The sequence below is a fragment of the Polyergus mexicanus genome, unplaced genomic scaffold (genome assembly GCF_030449975.1).
Source record: "Polyergus mexicanus isolate NDT 795.1 unplaced genomic scaffold, iyPolMexi1.0 SCAF_23, whole genome shotgun sequence".
NCBI classification, from domain to species: Eukaryota; Metazoa; Arthropoda; class Insecta; order Hymenoptera; family Formicidae; genus Polyergus; species Polyergus mexicanus.
In genome coordinates, this window is record NW_027223343.1 from 3,102,079 (window position 1) to 3,126,548 (window position 24,470).

The 24,470-nt window shown below is 32.8% G+C and overlaps 2 protein-coding genes and 1 long non-coding RNA gene across 5 annotated transcripts in view; 1 reads left to right on the top strand and 2 right to left on the bottom strand.

Moving 5' to 3' along the window:
• Positions 1-62: 62 nt before the first annotated feature.
• LOC138942695 (uncharacterized) lies at positions 63-3,113 on the bottom strand. Its single transcript, XR_011448372.1, has 3 exons — positions 3,035-3,113; positions 2,041-2,766; positions 63-749 (listed from the first exon to the last, which is right to left on the bottom strand). It is a non-coding gene; the product is annotated as an uncharacterized lncRNA (long non-coding RNA).
• LOC138942694 (galectin-8) lies at positions 291-14,400 on the top strand. Of its 3 annotated transcripts, none has more exons than XM_070313127.1 (7): positions 292-661; positions 10,960-11,045; positions 12,027-12,237; positions 12,375-12,572; positions 13,517-13,605; positions 13,695-13,889; positions 13,980-14,138. In XM_070313127.1, the coding sequence occupies exons 1-7, from the start codon at positions 572-574 to the stop codon at positions 14,047-14,049; spliced, it is 939 nt and encodes a 312-aa protein (XP_070169228.1). In that variant the 5' UTR covers positions 292-571; the 3' UTR covers positions 14,050-14,138. The 3 variants fall into 3 exon arrangements, with proteins under 3 accessions (XP_070169229.1, XP_070169228.1, XP_070169227.1); XM_070313126.1 differs by having other exon boundaries at positions 293-661; positions 14,000-14,400; XM_070313128.1 differs by lacking the exon at positions 12,375-12,572 and having other exon boundaries at positions 291-661; positions 14,000-14,400.
• Positions 13,470-24,470, bottom strand: part of LOC138942693 (acetylcholine receptor subunit alpha-type acr-16-like) — a 17,128-nt gene continuing 6,127 nt past the window's right edge. Inside the window, exons 5-9 of the mRNA XM_070313125.1 lie at positions 21,927-22,143; positions 20,381-20,549; positions 17,543-17,692; positions 15,205-15,374; positions 13,470-14,726 (exon numbers count right to left, since the gene is read on the bottom strand). Coding sequence (XP_070169226.1) covers positions 14,493-14,726; positions 15,205-15,374; positions 17,543-17,692; positions 20,381-20,549; positions 21,927-22,143 — 940 coding nt within the window. The 3' untranslated portion in view covers positions 13,470-14,492. The remainder of the gene's footprint in view (positions 14,727-15,204; positions 15,375-17,542; positions 17,693-20,380; positions 20,550-21,926; positions 22,144-24,470) is intronic.

Here is a 24,470-nt window from a genome sequence, read left to right on the forward strand (position 1 = left end):
AAATAGTTGATATTAATAAATTAATATTAATTTGATATCGTACACACACAATACAAATCTATGTGCGCGTTTATATCAAGTTAATATACTAATTCAGAAATGTGTAAAAAACAATCTGTATTCCCGAGAAATATAAACATAATTTCTTATTTCTTAACATAACAATAGATTTAACTGATACTAATTAATTTGTATCGTCCTATTTTCGATATAAAAACTGGTTTACATATCCCCCCCCCCCAAAGAAGAAAAAAGACGTAGATTGATGGAAGGAAATGATCGATTGAAAATTTTGTAAGTTCGTTACAAGTGATTTTCTCATGTAAGCTCGCGCAATCGCAATTGCATCTGTCGCTCGTATATGTGTATGTGCTTGTTGATGTAGCGGAGGTGGAAGCGGATAAAAATAGACGGAACAGACATAGGCGCGAGTAAAAGCGGCTGAGAGAGAGTGAGCGTCGATCATTCGTGCGAGCGTACGATGCGTTGGCACATCCCACGTTCGAGAAGAGGTGTAGCTCGTCATCCGTAGCTCTGTCAAGTAGACTTTTGCGTGTCTGCCCCGGACAGCATGTCATCTCTGTCCAACAACATCCATATCTTGGCCAGGCAAGAGGCATTCAAGGACTTCTCCTATTTCGACGAGGAAACCGTGCCCGCGGTAAGTACGGGCAGCCAATGACATCCAAATTGATCCAAGTCACCTGTCCTCGCCGAGGCCATCGTGTTTTTCTCCTTAGCACGTGCAGCTGATATCAAATGTTTATCGATACAATTTTTTACCATTCACCGATAAAGCTCGATTTTTATATTTATTTGCACATCCCGTGTTCTCTAGGCATGCATATCATGGCTGTGTTCGGAAACATCATCCGTGTGCATACGAATGTCGTTCTACCTTTGGTAAATAACAAAGATAGAATGACGCTCGTGTGCACACGGATGATGTTTCCAAACGCAGCCCATGCGATTGTCACAAGTAGAGTCTCTTTTCGTATCTCTTGTAAGATCAGCTTAATCAATGATAAGTGATTTTTTTAGAAACATGTATGTACTCAGATAAGGTGCCTTTTATATTTAATATTATACTGTTGGAAAAATTGTGTTTTCTTGTTAAAAAATATACTGGTAAAAATTTTTGTGTTAATTATTTAGCACAATTCCATGTGTTAATTTAACATATTGCTGTTGTGTTCATTGAACGCAAATGTTAAATTTAAAAAATTTGAAAAAAAGTGTAAGAATAATACAATGAATTAAAGAAATTATACAATATGCGTATATTATTAATTTTACACGATAGATACGTTCTGTGTTATTAATGACAAGATTTATCTGTTATAACTTACAGAAAAAGATATTAAATTTATTCTACAATAGAAGTGAGAGTGACTGTAGACTATCAATCTTTCCAAGTTAATTTTATCAGTAAAAATATGTTGACACATAAATATATGTTTACACAAAATTTATTTCAAATTACTAGAAATTTGCATTTATTTTGTTGAAATATTAATATAGTATTAGTATCACCATTTAACATATCCATATTAGATTAAATTAACACAAACATTTGTGTGAATCATTTTAAACATGCGATATATGCTAATTCTAAGTCAAATTTTCCAACAGTGTACATAAAAATTAAAAAAATATTAAATAAATATTAAAAAATATGTTATAGAGCAAGAAAGTGCATGAAAAACTAGATAATAAAAACCTGCGCTTTTTTATTCTGAGTAGTAAGTTTTTAAATATATAAAGCTAATAATCTACTGTAATAATGTATCAATTGTGAGTTACATGTATAATGATGTTAGTGAAAAAAAAAGTATATTATCACTATTGCGATTAGTGTATATTCGGTTAAATCATTCAATACTATAGTCAAGATATCGATAAAACAAATTTTGAAGAATGTTGCTAGGTATTAAACTTATTCATGAAATAGATGAAAGCAAATTTTTTTTGCTGGTAAAGCAATTTATTATACGTCGAAATGCATGTATTGCAATGAATCAGTTAATGATTAGTGTTTACCTTCATCCAAAATTTTTTCTTTAAGCACTTCCAAGAACGGTAATTCGTCATACAATACGATGCTGCGTCAAAAGTTGTCAAATGAGGATGGTAAACTATACAAGAGCATGATCGCAAAAAACTCCGGGTTGATTTCTATATTCTTTTCATCCAGTTTATCGACGATATTGAGAAATTCTTGTACATGTTCTTGTACATCGTCTCCATCTTCCATGCGTTGAAGCCTAAGCTGCTTTAGAAGTGTCCTCTGAGCCAATCTCTTCGATTTATACGTTTTTTCTAGTTTCAACCATATTTCGTGGGATGTCTGGCATTCTTCAATTTGCTTCAATTTAGATGATTTTATCGATAGTATGATGTCCAATTTCGCTTGGTTGTCCTTTTTTATCCATGCTTGTACATTGTATTCGTCTCCCAAATGGTTCCATTAATGGCACCGTGCCGTTTACATATTGCCATACATCGTTTTTTATGAGCACTGCTTTCATTTGTAACTTCCAAGTGTTATAGTTGTCTTCATGAAGAGCTTCGATTTGTCCAAAGCTTGACGTGATCATTTTCGCGCTCATTTATATACACAGGACAACGTACGATGTTTGTTTTCGAGATGCACGATGCACGATGCACGATGCACGTGGCGCACTTAAGGCTCTTGGCTCCTGGGTAGTCGCCGCGGCCATATTGGAATGATGACATCAGAAGCAAAAAATGATACGCTGAGAATTCCTGCGTGCCATTTTTAAATAAAAAGATATTTTAAAGAAACAAGACTACACAGATCGCTTTAGTATACTCGTAAAATTGTCCGAAAACTAAGCTTTTTCTTTAACAATTAATAAATAACTGTAAAATGAGTGTCAAAGTAAACCTAGTCATACGGGAAAACATGTAGTTTGACAGCTGTCGAAAAAAGTGGAAAATGTTCTTTTTACATAATACTTAACTTGCTAAGCTTAGTTTTCGGACAATTTTATAAGTTTCACAAATACGTTACACATCACAGCATTAGCATAAAGTGAATAACTACGAAATGGCACGCAAGAATAATTTGGGCTGCCAAAACGTCACTTTTCACGCCTCATAGTTCATCGATTTGCAACGTGAGGCGCTGCATAAAAATTCTGACATATGGGTAACACGCTGGTAACTTGTAGCTAACATATAACATATATATTATATATATCTTTTATATATCTATTATATAGTGTAGTACTTTATTAGAAAAATACTTGAGCAAAGGAAGGGCGCAATGCTCAGCCATTTCCAAAAAAATTTGATTTAAATAATATTTAAATAATATATTTTCTTATATACAGTTCCGTTAGGTCGATTATCGAGAAGGTGACGTAGCTCGGGCATTAAAGCGGGTGACTACCACGCATCAGACCCGGGTTCAATTCTTGTCCCTGGCACTTTTTTTCTCATTCTTTTTTATACAATCTAGCAACGAATATTTATTCATGTAAAATAAAGTTAAATAAATTAAATTTTTTTTAATTTGCACTTTCGGAAGGCAATTTTCTTTTAATTTATTCACGAAACTGGGCATAATTTTTGTTAAACTTACAATCTTATTATTTTATACATTCTATCTGATATAAAATGAAATAAATAAAACGCCATTTGAACATAATTATAATTTAATACAAAATTACAACAAGTAATTACGACAAAGTATATCATCCGAATAATTGTAACCGATCTGTAGAGAATGTTGATGTTAGTGATAATAAGGATGAATAAGTTTTGACACATTTGTTTGTAATTTTGTATTAAATTATAACTATGTTCAAATAGTGACGTTTTATTTGCTTCATTTTATATCGAGTAGAATGCATAAAATAATAAGGTTGTAAGTTTAACAAAAATTATGCCCAGTTTCGTGAATAAATTAAAAGAAAATTTAAAAAAATTTAATTTAATTAACTTTATTTTACATGAATAAATATTCGTTGTTAGATTGTATGAAAAAAGAATGAGAAAAAGAGTGGCAGGGACAAGAATTGAAGAACCGGGGTTGGATGCGTGATAGTCACGCGCTTAATGTCCGAGCTACACCGCTTTTTCGCTAATTGATATAACGGAGCCAGATATATGGAAAGCCATATTATTTAAATCATTTTCTTGGAAATGGTTGAGCATTGCGCTCTATCCTTTTGCTCAAGTATTCTTCTAAGGGAGTACTACACTATAAAAGCCTTTTTCAATTCGGTGATCCTAAAATCGCGTCCTCCCCTGCTAGTCGCAGGAACGTGCGCATCATAAATATAATAACATAATACTCTAGTAGTAGAGGTTCTCATTAAAATTTTCTATTCAATATTTTATTTTGTATTAATAACAAAAATAATTATTCTATTATTAATTACGTATATGTACGTTCTATAACAATTCAAAATATTTATGTTTTATGGTTATCAAAGTATTGTGCTATCACATTTGTGATACGCACGTTTTTGAGACTAAGTGATGCGCTCCTTAGTTACGATTTACGATGCGGTGATGCGTTGCTAAGGAGCAAAGGATAAGAGGGGAGCAGCGAGCAGTAGGCGTGAGCTAAAAAATCCAACCGAAAGTTACATATAAATCCCAGTTCACTTATATCTTATATCATTATATGAATCGTTGAACAGGGTTCTTATTCCTACCGCAGCATCTTTATTCCTATGTCGCCACCGTCAACTCGGAGTTTCACGGTGACTACTCAGGAGCCTTAACCTCACAACGTTTTATGCTCTTCCAACGCTTATTCCGTTCTATGCTTCTATCCTGGACTCATAACCTGTGAGCAAGTGAGCGTAGGAAGAAAGATTAAAGATAAACGTCAATTTAGGATCGCACACGTTTATTCAAACTGCACCTCGTATTCATGATGCGCTTCCGAAATACAATGCAATAGTATTATACCATACGGAATCTTGTCTTCTTCTTCTTCTTCTGTTCTTCTATGGTTGTTTGGGCATTAGGGAAGTCGCCCATACACCATTGTTTCTTATGAATTTGAAAAGTTTATGGGCGGTAAATGTGAATGCAAAAGCGTTAACAATAATAATAACAACAATCCTCTTAAAAGAGAAGAAGAAAGAAGAAAGTCCAAAAAATAAGGTCCAAACAAAAAGGATGCACACGCAACGCGTCAGAACACATCCGCAATCGACAAGTCGCAACGGAAATTATACACGGAATCTTGGATGTATAGATCATAGGCATAATATATCTAGAATCTAGACCGAGTATTAAAGCGTGGAGATCGTCAAATATTAGACAGAGATAGCATGCTTTGTATCACCATTCTATCTTCATCTTTTCCATCTCTTCTACTTTTCTCTTTCCCAGTCAAAGACAGATCGGTGATCGTACAGCAACTGTCCCTTTCTATTTTTTGACGCATTCTGAATACGGGAGATGTAGAGCAGAGAGAAGATATAATAGAGGACGGGAGCCGTAGGTAATCGTGTAAGTGGAAACATCAGACGATTAGAAAAAGATAGAATCAAGTGACCTGGCTGTCATTGTCTATTCGCGCATGTGCAGTTTTTGATATTTAGTATTAGCAGAGCGGACTGGAGAGTTGGAGAGGACAGAGGAGAGAGTTTGACAGAAAACCTTGGAAATAACTAAAAACTCTCTAGAAATATATAACAAAGATTTTTGTCAACAAAATTGTGACAACATGGTTCGAATGTGCATAATATGCAGAAAAGAACGAGATCCATTTAATTTAGATCGCAGTTTTTTAGATCTTTTTCATGATCACAGACATCAATTAATTTTGCTCACTTTGAGTAAATATTTTGATATGCGGATGCATCATGAAGGTTCTTCCTTAGACAAAACTATTGAACGAATAAGAATGCGAAACAATAAGATGACAATATTTACCGGGCAATAAATATATATATATATATATATATATATATATATATTTTTTTTTTTTAGTTTGATAAGAAATTAATATAGTTTTCCGAAAATAAACATTTATTAACGTTTTCAATTTTAAAAATATATATTTCTTTATAACAACTAAGTTCTTATAGCAATAAATTTGTTTCAATAACAATTTAACTGAAATATATTTTTCGTATTACTTTATTATTTGAATCATATGCAAATCGTTTATTGAATTTAATTATATATTTTACTTGTACAGTAATATAAACAAAATTTTTGTGATTTCTTTAAAGATTAAAATATAAATTGATAATTTAATCATTAAGAAACTAATTTATTTTTAAAATAATTTGTGAATGTAAATTAAAATTTACGTTTATTAACACTTAAAATTATAATTATTACATTTATTTATGGTTTAATTTTTGTCTACTTATATATTGCAAAATACGTTTTTTAATCAATTTTAACTGATTTTCTGTCATAATAAAACATTTATTAGATTGTAACGCGGTCACCTCGCTCGACGCTCGGATCGGCTCGTCGGTGTCCGGGTTCGAGAGGAGGGGAGACTCAAGCTTACGAGAACACAGTATAGGTAAAAAAGATAGTTTATTTTAGTTAGAAGCAGATATACATAAAGCAGCGTGCAGGGCCAGGCGATGTCGGTCAACGTGCGGTAGGCAGAAAGCTGGTGAGGCGCAGCGGACGTGCAAAGCGGCGGGCGCGAAGCGGCATGCGGCGGTAGCACGGCCTAATCTTTACGGCGGTTTTACCTACAGGCGAGCTTAGGACTACGGCGCGGTTACAACTAGGCTTAACGGACGGACTTAGAGCTACGACGCGGCTAGAGCTAGCGGACTTATTACTAACAAGTCTTATTACTAGCGAGCTTATTCCTACGGCGCGGTTACAACTAGCAGGCTTAACGGACAGACTTAAAGCTACGATATGGTTAGAGCTAGCGGACTTATTACTAACAGGTCTTATTACTAGCGAGCTTATTCCTACGGCGCAGTTAGAATTAGCGGAGTTATAACTAACGGGCTTAAGACTACGGCGCGATATCTACAGACGACTTATCAACTAGTGTCAGGCTAGGTAATTCGGTATTGCGGGCAGGGCCGAGTGTCACGTCGGACCTTGCCTTGGCACGGAAGTCGGTGCAACCCGACGGAGCCAAGTACAACCTTGGCCCCAGGCAGAGATAGGAGCCGGTGCAACCCGACGGAGCTGAGGGCAACCTCGGCTCTAAGATCGGCAGAGATAGGAGCCGGTACAACCCGGCAGAACTGAGGGCAACCTCAATCCTGGAGGTAGAGAGAGCCGGTGCAACCCGGCAGAGCTAAGGACAACCTTAGCCCCCAAGAGGTAGTAGGTAGTAGGTAGTGGTTAGATCGGTGTCAGGAGCTGAATGGCAGGACGGGATCTGGTCTCGATGTCTCGGCCGGCGGGCTTATATGCCCGGCCGTTTTCCCCACTAAGTGTTGTCGGTCCGGTAGTGGGGTCGGTTCTGCGTGTGGACCGCGAGAGAGATAATATCTGGTGTGAGGGCGACGGCGAATGCGGTGTATGAGCGAGGGAGACAGCGCGTGCGGTGTGCGTGCAAGCGGGATAGGTAGCGTAGGGTCGAGTAAAGTGAGTCGTGCGGGTATATATATATGTAACGTTTCACCTTTCCCGTACGCCGCGGATCAAGGCTCGCCGGTGCCAGGATTCGGGAGAAGGGGGAAACTCCAACTTACTTTACCTTCGGGAAATCGGTTTAAACAAGTCTGTTTATTCAAGCTGTTATTACGAGAGATATTTAACACTCAAAGCTATGCGCGAAGCAACATGCGGGAACGGTGCGCGTACAGAGTTTCGTGCGTGAGCGGTTGTTATTCGCAAGGCAACGTGCAAGCACGGTGCGTACAGAGTTTTGCGCATGGAGCTCGGGAAGCGAGCGTGGCTCGAGCGGCCGTGTTCTGCATTCGCGGTGTTCGCATGCAACTAAACCACGATTATTATTTGTGGTACAGTACAGATCTTAAACACTACGGGGTGTCGCGGGGCCCTCAATGTAATTCCAACTGCCTGACTGCCTTATCCTTAAAAGGACGGGGCGTCGGCGTTCTCGGCGTTCTATCCTTAAAAGGACTGACGCTCCCGTAGTAGTTTGAGGGCCGTGGGTGAAGATAGAAACGGCGCGACACTGGCGGGAATCCTAAGGTCTAATTAACTCTCTAGTTAAAAGTCGCGGTATGTACAATGCGGTCTTATAATACGAACAGGTCGCAGTATATATACAACCGGTGCTAGAATCTATCAGGGCGCGGAGGCCGGAGCGGTCTTACTGATTACGGTATAGGTACAACGGTATTACAATGTATCAGGTCGCGGTATGTGTACAAAGCGGTACTAGAAGCTACTAGAACACGGAGACCAAAGCGGTCTTACGATACAAACGGGTCACGGTATATATGTAAACAGTCTTACGGTATAACGCGGTGCGAACTTATCGACTAGTAGGATGCGCTGTCCCAGCAACCGGGAAGCCCGGCCTAACTACGGGAAGCCCGTAGCCTGGTGTAACGCGAGGGGTCAGGATGCGCCGTCCCAGCAACCGGGAAGCCCGGCCTAACTACGGGAAGCCCGTAGCCTGGTGTAACGCGGGATATCAGGATGCACCGTCCCGGCAACCGGGAAGCCCGGCCTAACTACGGGAAGCCCGTAGCCCGGTGTAACGCGAGGTATCAGGGTGCGCCGTCCCAGCAACCGGGAAGCCCGTAGCCTGGTGTAATGCGAGAGGTGGTTCAGGATCCGGAGAGTTGTACGTGACAGGAATCGGGATCGGGAACTGGTAACGCTACGCTCGCCGGAGCGCCTTATATACCGGCGGCCGGCCTCCCACTCACGCGAGTCGGCGCGTGGTGGGAGCGCGTGGTGGGGCGGCCCCACGGTGGGGCCGCGACACGGGTGTGGAAGTTTAGGGGCGCCATAGGCGCCGAGCCTCAAAATTGCGGGCGGCTGGTCGGCCCGCGAGGCTGGTAACGTATCGTTACATATATATATCTTCTATATTTTCACGGCCTGTAGTAACGGCCCTGCCGTTACAAGATTTTTAAAAATCTGTATTAATTTTCTTTAAAATATAATTTTATAATATTTTTTACTATGCTAATGTACTCTCCGGGCTCTGTATGCTCTACTCTGCGCATGCGCTAACAGACAAGGACAGCCAGGTCACTTGATTTCGTCTCTTTCTAATTGCCTGATACTCTTTTAGCTGACTCCCGCCCTCTATTATATCTTCTCTCTGATGTAGAGATGCACAGTCTATATATTATACGTCTATGGTATAGATATAGAAGCAGCACATTTAGGCCCTGCGCACAATAGAGAAAATAGGAATAGGAATAAAATATGAAATACCAGAAGGAGCAATTTAGAATTGTTTTACTTCGAACAAGGAATCGAAATGGATTAATTATTTCTAATTCTTATTTGTTTATTTTATTAGGCGTTAATCCATTTCGTTCCCTTGTTTGAAGTAAAATAATTCCAATTTACTCCTTTTGATATTTCATATTTTATTCCTATTCCAAATATTTTTTCTATGCCCGAGGCCTTAGGGCTAATTTCACCAAGTCCAGTTAGCAAGGTGGTTAACTAAAATGCTTGGTTTTTCTTCACCTCTATTTTTTGTTGCCCATCCTGCTAATTTTAACCATCGGTTCATGTAACCGGGCTTGGTGAAATTGGCCCTTAGAAAGACCACGTATCATCAACAGTAAATCTGGATTTACAACAGATGTAATGAGCCTCAAGCTATAAGAAATTGATCAATTACAGTTAAATATAAGGAGAATAATTAATTGTTATTGATAATTTTTTTATGGCTTAAGACTTATTATACCTATTGTAGATCCGGCCTAACTGAACTTACGGATTACTAACAGAATTTTAAATCGATCTGTTTAAATAAAATAATTAATAAAATACACTATCCTTAAAAAAAAGGGGACGCTTCATATCCTAAAAATTAGGCTATTTTCAAACCACTAAACTCAACGAAAAATCATCGTCAAAAAATTAAAAAAGCATTTTGAAGCTTGAAGTTTCAACTTTAATGCACTGCTAGTAGATCAACAAAATTTTTTATTTTCCTTGTTTTATGCTTTAAAAAAGAACACATTGTTTTGTTGCTGAAAATCAGATATTTATGATGCTCCGCAACTTGATAAAAAAATTTTTCTTCAAAATTTTAAATCAAGTTCCATAAACTAAAACATTTTGCATATAAAACGGTTTTCTAAATTTTTCTAAGATTTTTTTAATCGGGTTACACGATTTTGAAATTAAATCTGTATTTTTTAGAAATGAAAGAATTAAAAATTAAAAAAAACATATATTAATACAGTTAAGAGTTAAAACTTCAAGATTTAAAATACTTTTTTAATTTTTTGTTTATGATGATTTTTCGTCGATTTTCAGCGGTTTGAAAATAACCCAATTTTGAGCATATGAGAAGTATTCTCTATTTTCTTTTTTTTAAAGTAGTGTACAATATAAATGGGAGATTTTCAGACACAATTACATAAAATATTCTTATTCTTCTAGATTGCACAATAAATGTTATACATATATTGTAAAAACGAAAATTCTCGATGATCACTAATGATTTGCAGTGATATGTAATATTTTGTATATTCAGTGATTAAAGTCGATATAAACTATATAATAGAAATTTACACGTCACAATTGTCACGTCGGACGATTGTAACGGGTGATAAAATCAAGACAATTATCACTTTTTCTTCTATTAGTTATTGCATTGAAAGCTTATGCTCTTGTAAATAGATATAATATACACAGTGACAATTGCTGTAGTTCATCGCGGTGATGCCAAAAGTTTCGGATGTTGTCGCGTAGGAAATTAAAATAAAGAATTCGCATACGAATATTGACGAGTATTTATGTACGGAAATTTACAAATTATTGTTACAGATATTTGATACATCGTGCGTTATATTGTGTTTGTTTCAGAATGTCGGCAAACTGATTCCACTGCAACCTTTAAAGCCGACATCTTCCATCATTCTCACCGGATACATTCCTGAAAACGCATCACGGTATTTGTTTCGAATTATTATTTTTCTTGTCTATATAATTACTACTTTAGATTTTTATAGACATAGATAATTTACTTGTAGCATATTATTTTTTAATATCGAGTTCTTTGATCAATTTGTAATCGATTTTTTCGTTATTAAAAATGTTGAATCACAATTTTCGTTTCGTAAATGATCGAAAATAAACTAAGCTTTTTCACGAATTAAACTACAAAGAGACTAAATAGATTACAAAACTACATTTTTCTTAGCTATTTTTAGATATAATTTATTTTAATTTAATATAGAATTCTAATATAAAACTTAATTATGAAGACATATGATATTAGATTAAAAAGCTGCAATAAATAATGATTACCCCCGATATTTTCATCATATATAGAATATGTTTATTTGACTTATATGTCTGAAAAATCTTTATTAATATATCTTTATTACAGAAATTTATAAAAAAGAAACTCATATAGAAAAATTATTATGTATATAAAATAAATATATTATACGCGCTTTTTTCAAATTTTTAAATTTATTTTTTATCATTTATAGATGTTAATGAAATTCATAATGTTGTCATCTATTTAAAAGAATATAAATAATCTTTAAATTGCAAGATGGAAAAAAGCCTTGATAAAAAAATTTTTAATAATTATATTTACTTCTTTAAGAAAGAGAGAAAGAAACATAATTAAATCACTTCTTTCTTGTACAAATGATATTATCAATCGTAATACAAATATTTTATAATACCAACCAAGTTAAATGAAAGCATGTCTTATGTTCAGAATCTTCTAAAGAGTTACTAGTCCTTTTTTCGATTATTAACGAGCGTGTCAATTTATAAAAGGGGCTTAGAAGATAAAAATCAATTCTATCGATGTTTTTGAACTTATTATTTTTTTAAAAAGATTTTAAAATTATTATATGTCGAACTTTCGTTCATGACTTTTACACAGTTTATCATGCGATTTAATTATGCGATAGATTTTCGGTGAATTTAACATGCAAGACATCTGGAAATATCGCTCTGCATTTTAATCCACGATTGGACAGGGGCTACATCGTCAGAAACACGAAAGTACGTGGATCCTGGGAGGATGAAGAAACTTGTTCGCCCGCTGGTTCAAGCGGATGCATTTTCCGCCGAAACACCTATGTGCATCTTATGATCTTCTGCACGAATGATGCGTTTCAGGTGATACACGTAAAATATCTTAAAATTAGCGGGTGCTCTCTTAATCTACGCTGGCATACTTCTCTTTCTTTTTTGGAAGATTACATTGCAAAGATAAGTAAATTTTTTAAACTTTAATCATCATTTTTGCGTTGTAGATTGCGGTGAATGGAGAACATTTCTGTTCCTTTTGCTATAGATTGTCTCTCGCAGATATAATGGCCCTAGAAGTTAATGGCACTATCGAGGATATCAGAATTCGTCAACTTAATTTATTTGTATATCCAGATCCTAACATTTGCCGGCCATCTCGGACATTGATTCTAACAACTGAAGAACCGCTCGTCGATTTTCTAGTAAGATTTACCATTTTCTGTAAAAAAAATTAAAATATTAATTCATAGAATGTAATCAAATGAAAAAGAAAAATGCTAGCGATTTGCTACACATTTACTTACATTTACAAAATTTACAAGATTGCTGCAAAGACGAAAGATTCTGTGCTGTGTGAGCGCTTTCATGTTTCAAATAATTTTAGTTTTTAAAAATTCTTATCTCTGAATTTATTTTATAAGAATCAGATATATCTGTCTTAAATAATTGCACATAGATTTATATATGCTTCACAATTGTTCTATCATATCGATTTATTATTGGAAAAATATTTAATAAATTTTTTTCCCATATAAGATAGTATCCTTTGGAGATAACTCCGTTTTCATTTACTATACTGAAAAAATGTATTAAGTCCTAAAAAATTCTTTTTTATTAAAAAAATTTTTTATTTAAATATTTGCAAAGAAATTAATTATTTCAATCAAACAGTAAATATATTTGAATTAGTATAATAGAAATATAAAATAAAAGCAAAGCATTTGCAAATAAAAAAAATTTTGTTCATTTTGTATTGTAAATTTTGTTTGTTTGTATGTATTTTAATTTTATTGTTATTAAAAAATTTTGTTTTTTTATTATACTTTATTATACTAAATTACTTTCTTTAAAAAACTTATTTTAATTTTTGGCTGCTTGTTTCAAAAATACAAGTTTTCTTTATTTTAATAAATAGTTTCTTATCTTCAAATAAAAATTTTTTTATATTGTTTTAAATAATGTATTTTAAAAATTATAATTTTTATTACATGCAACTAATAATTTATTTAATATAACCAAAAATTTTTGGAAACAATATATATATATTTTTTTAAGTAAAAAAAAATCAAAGAAATGTATTTATCTGATAAAAAAAAATTTATTTTTAATATATAATATGAACAAAACTTGATATCCTTTTTTACAGGATGTTCCCATCACTGTGGGTATTGGTAGTGAATTTCGCGTCGGTGCTAGTTTATTCATCGTTGGAAGATTGAAGCTACTTCCGCACTCGTGAGCGTTTGAGATTGTAATCTACAGCGTTTACAAAATATTCTTTTATATTTGCCCCTGCAAACGAGATGTATCACGATCTTTTGTAGATTTTACGTGAATCTGCAGAGAGGCAAAACTATTTATCCTCATCCCCTTATATCACTGCATTTAAACCCGCGTTTTTTATACGGCAATAGTGCGCCGTATGTGGTTATGAATTGTTGGAACAATGGCACGTGGGATCACGAAGAACGACATCAAGGCCACTTATCCTGGATGCCCGGTCGAGATTTTTTGCTTACGTAAGATATCCGCGAAGATACCGCGAATTTCCAAAAGAATTTATCGTGTGTAGAAATATTGTTTACCGTTGCTGATTTCCATTGTAACAGATTCGTGTTTGCTTTAATAGCATTCGATGCGAATACGAAGGATATACAATATGGCTGGGTAGTAAGATGATCGGCGAATTTAAGCATAGATTGCAATCAACAATTGTGGACACTCTACGAATATCTGGTGATGTCGTACTTTATCAACTCAGTATGAATTGATTGGATCTAACCGGATTGCAACATGTATACACGATACTGAAGTAATTGACTATATGAAAAATGATTGTATGTTAGAGTGCGGAAGTTTATGGGGTTTCACGTTTGAGCCTTTTCACTGATCGCAACATATGCGATGCCGATATATTTTCGATATAATGCTAAGGTATTTTCACATACTTTTCTTGGTATCATATTTATAAATATTTACATTTATATATACTACGAGAGCTATTTATTTATGAGAATAAATCAATATCAAACAAACAATTCATATTATTTCTTCGTATATATTCCAGATATATATTAGATTATCGAGATGTATTAAAGCGACTTGTAAGAAAACTTTCCTAACTAACTTATGCACACTATTGCCATTGTTGCTAGGATCAAGCAGAACAGTACGAAGGCGATACGATCAACGGCCGTGCCCGCGAGAATCCATTCCAATTGCGTGGTGTTCTTTGTCGGCGAAATTATATTCTGTCGATCTCCATCGTCCGAAATATTGGACGTCGAATTGGTTGTAGATTCCTCTGTAAGTTTACCACGCAACTCTTGTCCTGGCATAGGCCGTCGCGATTCGATCTGAATACATTATTGCCAATGATAAATTAACAATTTATTAAAATTTATCAATGATTATGTTACTATTATATCCAAAAACGTGCAGTGTTTTAGACTGATAGAAAAGTAAAAACATTAAAACAAACATGAATATATGAGTAAAAATTTTTGAAATTACAGGAAAAAAAAATATATATATATAATACTTTATTAAAAAATGTTTTATTAAAAAATATAAGTCAGTAAATATACCGAAAAAAAATTTGTTAAATATATCTATTTCGAATAATATAAATAATATTTTCAAAATTTGATAACTAAAATAAAATGTTCAAAAATAGATAATGTAAGAATAAGCAATTAGAAAGAGAGAGAGAGAGAGAGAGAGAGAGAGAGAGAGAGAGAGAAGAGAAAAGAGAGAAAGAGACAGTGTATATAATTCATATACACTTACGAATGAATATATATAATAATATTGAAACAATAATTAATTAATTACCACACTTATAAGCTCGGAAAGTCCTAAGAGTTTTCCAGGCCAACTTAATAGACATAATCTGATATTACGTGGAAGTGGTCTGCAGTATGTTCTTTTTGACATGTTAATCACCAATATCGATAATATCAACGAAATTGTTACTAGACAGAGGCAACCACTATAGAAATAAACTGTAAAAGCAAACATTAGTCAATGACGATGTGTGTTATCATCTTTACGGCATACAGTGCGATATTTACTCATTTTAAAAGGACAAATTTTCTTTTCTGCTTATAATTAAATATAGGGGAAAGTTGGTTAAAACTGAGTACGCGAGTCAAACCGGGTACCTTGTTGAATGGGGAGAGTATTTTTAATTCTCCCCCGATGCGATATTGCGATTAATTACGAAAAGAAAGTGGACTATATTTTACTAAAGCGAACATTCGAATAACGAAGGCGAAATTGACTTACCGCACCGTGCGGTAAGACCTTATAGTCTCGTCTCTCGTCCCTCTTGTAAGCTCCGAATTCCTTCGTCTTGATTGAGTCGGAGGGAAAGCAGGCGAGCAAGCAGGACGATAATAGCCCAAGCAAGCAAGAATCAAGCATGCACGTCGAAAAATGCACCAGAGGCTTCATCCCTCGTGGCCGGGAACATCCGTCCTCAAAACTGGTCTGTGCAGACTAGATGACTGCGTTTCTTCGTGAGGACCACTGGCGAACGAGTGCCGTGGGTCCTGCAAGCGTTTCGCAAGCCGAGTAAAAGCACGAATTTTCGGCACGAGTATTCATCGATGGATCGATGAGGGCAGCATCGATTAGTGAGTCGATAAGAGATCTGCCGCCCGATCCCGATCCACCGACTTCTCGCGGGATAATCGATAAACATGCAAATTAAGCAAAGCAAAAATTAATGATTACAATTACCTAAAACCCTAATATTCTATTACTACTACTAATTGTCAAATGATTAAGATTACAATTAACAACTAATGTGAGCGCCAAACACCTGTTTTTTCGTAATAATCACTGCTATCTATGGCTAACTTATTAATTGTAGATTGATGCCATCATTATTTTAAAACAAACCAAGCCCCTATGCACATGATATTTTTTTTAAAAATAAAAGTTCAGTTTTTAACTCCCCAAAGATCGATATCGAGGCAAGAATCGAATCGTCGTGCACTTTTTCTGTATAGAGTATCTTTTTTGGTAAGTGTGACATTGCATTCTGTACATATTAGAGAGTATATCATATTAGTTTTGATCGGCATTTTGTACGCCGAAATATACAACCACCGTATTTGTTACTTTCCTTGTGGTAGGCCAAACCGGGTACTTACACATGTCATATAATGAAAAGAGGGAGAATTGTTACCCTGACTTTGTGTCTCTACAAAAAGCAGTTGAAAACGAAAACTAACGTTTAGAAAAAAAAAAATCACAAAAAGAAACTTTTCGGGACCCCTAATGTTAAAAAGTTAAATAAGGAAGTCCTACACCAATGTCGCGCGAACAAGAGGATATTTTTATTTGCAATTTTTGTCAATAGAATATATTTTTATATCGATTTTGATTAAAATAAATGTAGATTTTGTAATTACACGATGTTTTGCATATTTTCAAACATGTACCCGGTTTGACCGGTAGGACAAAACCTGATGAAAATACTTTGACTTCTCTATAAAATCTTGTTATTCTTGATATCCAACAATTTTTGTTCAGCAATTAACATTTTCTCATAGTTTAAGGTTCACTAAAAGCTATTAACGGTCGGCAAAATTTTTTTTACTCTCAAATTTTTTGTACGAAGACAAATCCAAAAAGGTACCTGGTTTTACCCCACTTTCTCCCATACATAATTATATATATTTAATTATTTTATTTATTTTATTATGTTGCTATTAAGATCGAATGATTTAATATTGAAATAATGTAACATGCATATGCAACATTATATGCAATATGGCTTTAAAATTCAGTGATTTATTACGTATTGTTTTTACTTATGCAAAAGTGGAAATGCATAAATAATAAAAATTTGATTTTTTGTTTAAACATTTTAGAAAATATTAATATTATGGTAGTATACTTGTTTGAAAGTATTTTTTTTAACTGTAACAGTATAAATTTTGCAATAACAATTAATATTTTAATTATTATTAATATTTATTGCCAGTTTAAAATTGGAGCTTGGACACAATAAATCAGATAAACTCAAATCAGTTAAAACATGTTTGTCCTTCTAAGCCGAGCAAATTTCTTACTGTAGCATGCGGTTAATTTATTTTCTTTAATACATAATTGAAAATAACTGAAGAGATTTTGAAAGAAATAGACTGTCACGTTAGTCTACCTATGAGCGGAGGATTTGCAGTTAATGGCACTTTAAAGCCGAAGTAGACTAAAAACACGGCAATGATTAATACAGTACAGGCCGCAACATTGATCTTCATTTCACTTTGAGGTGGTAACCAAAACGTGACCAGAACCAGGAAAACTATAGCTGAAAGTTCATATCATAAATATCATAAATCAAATGGATTAAATTCAGTATCAGGTTGTGTATGATGAGTTTAATAAACTGAAATAAACTACAAGAAACAAAAAAAAAACGAGTAATTTACAGGAAGATTTTGGGTTACTATAAGTATTTTTCTACAATTTTTTGTAAATAATTTTTAAACGAGTAAATGAATTTAAATCAAGTTTTGTACAAATATTTAGGTAAGAATGTTATTCCTAGGACCTCTCAATTTATTTATATTTGATATTTTTTATCAGAAGAAGAATGCCGCAAACCTCAATGCGCTGCGATTTACAGTTTTCAAGATATGGATTTTTAAAAGTTGTAATTACAGCAATACTTTCGCCACAACAATTGATGGTGATCTTCTGACATAATGTATGTTTTATAAAATGTATTTTTAGCGGATTTATTTATTTATATATAGAAAAGAAAGTAGGCGGGGAAGGAACACAGCCCCTTCCGTGCGCCTTCACCCGAAAGAAGACTAACCTAATCCATGTCCCAGGGGAATATTTATTTTAATATTATCATTATTACTTATTATTTTCACTTTACTTATTATTCTTTATATATATGTGTTCATTTGTTGCGATGCCAAAATCTCGCTATATCTAAAAAAAAAATTGAAATTTGTTGCATTAAAAAATTTTGAAATCTTGATATATTTTTTCAAACAAAAAATCAGAATTTGTTATATTAAAAAATTTGATGAAAAATCCTATAAAAAAGACCTTGCCAAAATTTTTGAAATCCATATATTTTTTTTTTTAAATAATTAAAATTTTAAAATATTGATATCTCGAGAACTGTTGATCGTAGCGCATCGTAGTTTGTGGCATTCATTTTCTCAGTAAAAAATCTATCAAATACACCTATCAAACTGAGGTCCTAAAAATAACATTCTTCCCAATATTTATTAGAATTTTGTTAATATATATAAAAATTTTTATGTGGCTGACAATGTTTGTCAAATTTGTCAATAAGTGCTATAATCAGGGTTGGAAAGTAACGCGTTACTTGTAACGCCGTTACCGTTACAGTTACTTTTTTTCGATAACTGTAACGGTAATGGCGTTACAAATTTTATTTGTAACGGAAAAAGTAACTAACATTTTTCGGTAACGAGTAACGAATTTAACAGTTACTTTTATCGTTACTTTTTTCAAATTTTTTGATTTATTTAAGATATTATTCTTGCTATTGTGCGTGATAAAATTTTTATCTTAACCGTAAAGCCGTAAGCAAATCGACCAATTAGCATTCTTATTATGTTGTAATCTCATTTACTACCAGTTCTAAGTACCTTGCAACGAAAATTAGAAAATCTCAATAAACCTGACCTTATAGATTGCCATTCATTAGTTGAAGCTATTCAGCAAGGTTTAAATAAAAGGTAACTTATTAATTTGATTAATACATATGTTATTTAATTTTAAATAAGGATTTAATTGAAAAATATTATTTTATTTTAAACTATTGATTCAAAAGTATTAATTTCAATAAAACAAACAATGTCGCTTAATTTACTATATTTGACTTTAGATTTCTTACAATATTTGAAACAAAAGAATTAATAATAGCAGCATGTTTACATCCAAAATTTAAGTTAAACTGGTTAACCGGAGAAAAAAGAAAACGTGCTGAAAATTACTTGGAGGATTTATTGGGAATCCGATCAACTGAAAATTCTTCAAAAGCTGGAAAATCTGACGATCACGATGATTTTTTCATTTTTGAGCAAAAAACAGTGCAAAATGAATCTGAACAAGAAGAATTGCAACGGTTTTTAAAATCAAATAATTGTAATATAGAAATGTTAAACGACTATCCAAAACTTAAAAAACTTTTTATTAAATATAATACAGCTCTGCCAAGCAGTGCATCTGTAGAAAGAATGTTTAGCATCGGTGGCTCTGTATTAACACCACAAAGAGGGCATTTAAATGATGATACTATGGAGCAACAAATTTTATTAAAAATTAATAAAGAATTTCGATAAAATTTAATCATTTATTTTGTAATAAACCTTGAATGAAATCTTGCTTACAATTTTTTAAAAGTTTTTCTTATGCAAAATAATTAATTAGTTTGTATTGTAAAAAAGTAACGGAAATTGTAACGACTCGTTACTTTTTAGTAACTGTAACGGTAACGAGTTACTTTTTAAAATTGGTAACGAGTAACGGTAGCGAGTTACTTTTTAGAAAAAATAACGGTAACGGTAACGAGTTACTTTTATAAAGTAACTTTCCCAACCCTGGCTATAATATGCAAATTTCCATAAGAATCGATACAAATTTTAAATTTAAATAATTTCCAAACCGTTAAGAGAATTGTGCGAAGGTTTTGCATAGATACTCAGAAGAAATAATAAAACAGTCTACGAAATTTTCATTTTGTCAATATTTTGACATATGACACACACATCCTTAATTCGGAAATGATCGCAACGATGTTGTCATGATACAGAAGATATTACGTTTTTTAAATCATGCTATTAAAATATTTCATATAGCATTCGACAAAATGAATAGCATATATATTTATAATAGCGTATATATATTTATGATAAAAATATATACTTAATATTTTGATAAACACATATAAAAAAAGTTGAATGATATAAACACTAATATTACTTAAACGCTAATTATTGATACGTACCGGCAGCAGGCATCAATAATGTACTGCAATAAAGCCCGGAATTCCTTTTTAAGATCATCTTAAAATTTAAGTTGATGTATGGGTCCGGACAACAAGAGTATAGAACTGCTTCGCGACTTTTGCTCAAATTTATTAGCTTCCATTGCGCGTTTTTGATATACATCGGTTCCTGTTATATAAAACATTAGTATCTTAATATCATTTATATTAACATAACATATCCTTGAATTATGTGACTCGAAATTATTCAACAAAAAATACTACAAGTATTTAAATTCAAAGGCATTTCTTTTTAAATTTTACATGTCTTATTTTTACAAGTCTCAAGAGAATAGAAATAGTTCAGAGAATAAAATAATTAAAACGAAGTATGTGTTACACTATACATATAATGATAAGAATGAGATATGAAGTATTTGGATGTACATAATAAACAATAAAATATCTTAAATATTCCTTTGTATCGAATAAGTAAAAAAATTGAGAGAACATCAACGATAAAATCGGAATCTCGAATTTCAAGATAAAAAAATATCTATATTTCTTTATGCATTTGTAAAAAATATTTTTTACATACAAATATAACCGCGATATATAATTTTTTTCATTTTACACACACGCACGCACGCACGTACGCACATATATACAGGGTGTCCCATCTTAAAGGACCCACTCAAATATCTCAGAAACACTGCGTTAAATCGAAAAATGTTTCAAACAAAAGTTGTGTGGCGTCAAGGGGGCCATAAGATGGTGACAATGATTTGACCTTGGAAAATCATTTGAAGGTCATGTGAAGGTCAACTTTAAAATCTTAAATAGAAACCCCCATTTTTTATTTAGTATTCTTGTAGGTGACATCGAGAGCTTCCCAAAACACTATAATAAAGTATTTTTTTATTAAGTACTTTTCGAGTTATTTTATATTTTAATCTGACATATTTTGATATAAAAAATAAAATATTTCATAAAATATTCAGTTTTCGATAATTTTACCGTAATATTTCTATGTACAGAATAATAAGACAAATTAATTAGTGCCAGAAAAAACAAATAATTGTTTAAAAAAATACATTGTAAATAATTTTCTTAAAAACAATTTTTTTTTATACTAATTGATTTGTCTCATTATTCTGTACATAGAAGTATTATGGTAAGATTATCAAAAACATAATATTTTACGAGATATTTAATTTTTTATATCAAAATATGTCAGATTAAAATATAAAATAACTCAAAAAGTACTTAACAAAAAAATACTTTATTATAGTGTTTTGGAAAGCTCTCGATGTCAGCTACAAAAATACTAAATAAAAAATGGGGGTTTCCGTTTGAGATTTTAAAGTTGACCTTCACATGACCTTCAAATGATTTTCCAAGGTCAAATTATTGTCACCATCTTATGGCCCTCTTGAAGCCACATAACTTTTGTTTGAAACATTTTTCAATTTAACGCAGTGTTTCTGAGATATTTTAGTGGGTCCTTTAAAATAGGATACCCTGTATATGTATATAGACAATCAATACGATTAAACCTTTCTCATACCATATCAGTAGACGTGCCCAATTGCATATCAATTTGCTCGCCGTGATACGTCCAAGAACCGAACGTCATATTACAAATCTGCGTATCGAAAGGCCAAAGACGAAGATTCAGCTCGCAAAGTCCGACAAATTGCGCGGGCGGCACCCATAAAACTCGACCGTCATGGTATATGATGCAGGCCGTATCACCATAATGCTCGACCGTACCCGCAGTTCCGCTAGACGAAAAATAATTTATTATCTGAATAATTTATATATAATTTGTTATACCAAAATTAAAATTTTTTTAATCAAATAAATACATTTTGTTAATCTCGATTTTTTTACTTAAATAAATATATACTTTGTTTTCAAAAATATTTTCTTATATTAAATAATATTATTGTTATTATATAATTAATATTATTAATTGCACGTAATAGCAATTATAATTTTTAATTAAAATATTTAAAATTTTAATATAAAAAAATTTTTGAAGATAGAAAATTACGGTAATATGTATAAAAGTATCACACCTCACCGATTCAATCGCCACTCATTGTTAGATATGTTGTAGAGTGGAGTGTTCTGAGTAATTCATCGTCGTAAAATTGACATACGTCATTTTCCAGGTAGCAAGGTGTCGTCATTATAACGTCATTTTTCAGTCACTGATCAAATTCACCTTTGAAACGACATAAAAGTGACGTTAAAATAACGATTCTAATCACAGATCGTTGACGCCATATGTATGATGATAAAATGACAATAAACGGATGATTTTAACTTTTTCGGACTTTTATAAGTATTCAGTCTAAATATTTGAATTTCCTATACTGGGATTGCATCTGGGAAATTAAACTGATAGAAATAAATACATTTTAATCTCCTGCCAGTTGCTCGAAGCTTTATATAATTCTCATGACCGAAACTCAAATACGACATAACGCGCGTTGCGCGTCGCATGGCGGTAAATAAACGAATTAACGGCTGAAGTATCTTTTTGCAAAGTTTTGAAATGTTGCGCGCAGTAACATTTCTCATAAAATATTAAATAAATAATAATTTTGGATATATAAAAACATGCACATCAAATTTAATTATTAATATTAAACAATATTTCATTTTCGTTTTGTAATATAATATAATACCGTATTTTCAAGGGTTTTGAACAGGAAGTTATGCAAACTTTATAAGTATCATAAAATATTTATAATTTTCTTTATATAAATACATTAATTTTAATATTAATATATTTTAACAACATTATATCATATGACGAGAAATGACTTTAAATTAACGTTATAATGACGACACCTTGCATGGGTAATTAATCCTAATAAATAATTAATGTTAAGTTGATGGTCAACAAAACTTATAACATTATTGATACATCGAATGTAAATATAGTTAATCTAAAATTTGATCAAAAAGTTGATATTGCAAGTATACAGAATAGATTATAATTAATGTCAGTAATTGATCATTGATAGAACCTTACTAATACGTCGTTAAATGGTCAAATAACTGACGTTACTAATTAGTAAAAAGTATGACGTTGTAAATCATCGTCATAAGATGGTAAATAACTAACGTCATTAACAAGTCAAAAAAATGATATCATTATTATGTCTTCATTTGGTAATATGACATTTGCGACCTCAAATGACGAAGTATTGACGTCGAATAGACGACACCTTGCTACCTGGGAAAATTTCACAGTTTTAATACTTTTCCTCGGGTATAAAATAATAATAGGAAAAGTGAAGTTTGTGTACGTTGTATTTGTTGTAGAGTAGATATGGAAAAAGTATTTGTTTACATTTATGAGATAGGTACATGAACATAGATATTTTGTCAATAATTAGTTTCACCTATTTCTCGCAGTTCGTTAATAGCTTTCAATATGCGACTACATGAATTTCTGAGTCATGTCTTCAATTTTATTTTTTAAACTGAATATAGGTTTTTGGGTTAGGTTATATCTTCCGGAAGTGGAGCCCCCCGTTGGGGAGAGCGGAACCCACTATGTCCACCCATACTTCACAACACGAAGCGAGGTCTACCTCACAATTGTTGTGTGGATGGGAAAGTGTATGCGTGCATGCAGTGGGTCCCCCCCCCCCCCACGAGGGGCTACACTTTTTGAAAATATAATCTAACCTAACCCGAACCAATTTCTTCTTATAATACGTAAAGAATAGCATTAAAACTGTGAAACTTCAATTTGTTATATCTCCTAAACCTAAACCAATGTCGACCGTCACTTGATTCTTGCGGAGAATTACTCAGAATACTCCCTCCTACAACATATCTAACAATAAGTAGCGATTAAACCGGTGAGGTGTGACCTTTTATGCATATTTAGCAACATTACTTATTAAAATAAAAAAACCTGTGTTTTTGAAACAAGCAAAATTTAGAAAATGTTTTTTTTTAGAGGAAACAATTTAGTAAATAACGATAAAAAAAAATTTTGTTTTCTATTTGCAAATAAAAGCATTCTTTCTTTTATTTTATCTTTTACTAATTCAAATATATTTGCTGCTTGATTTGAAAAAAATTA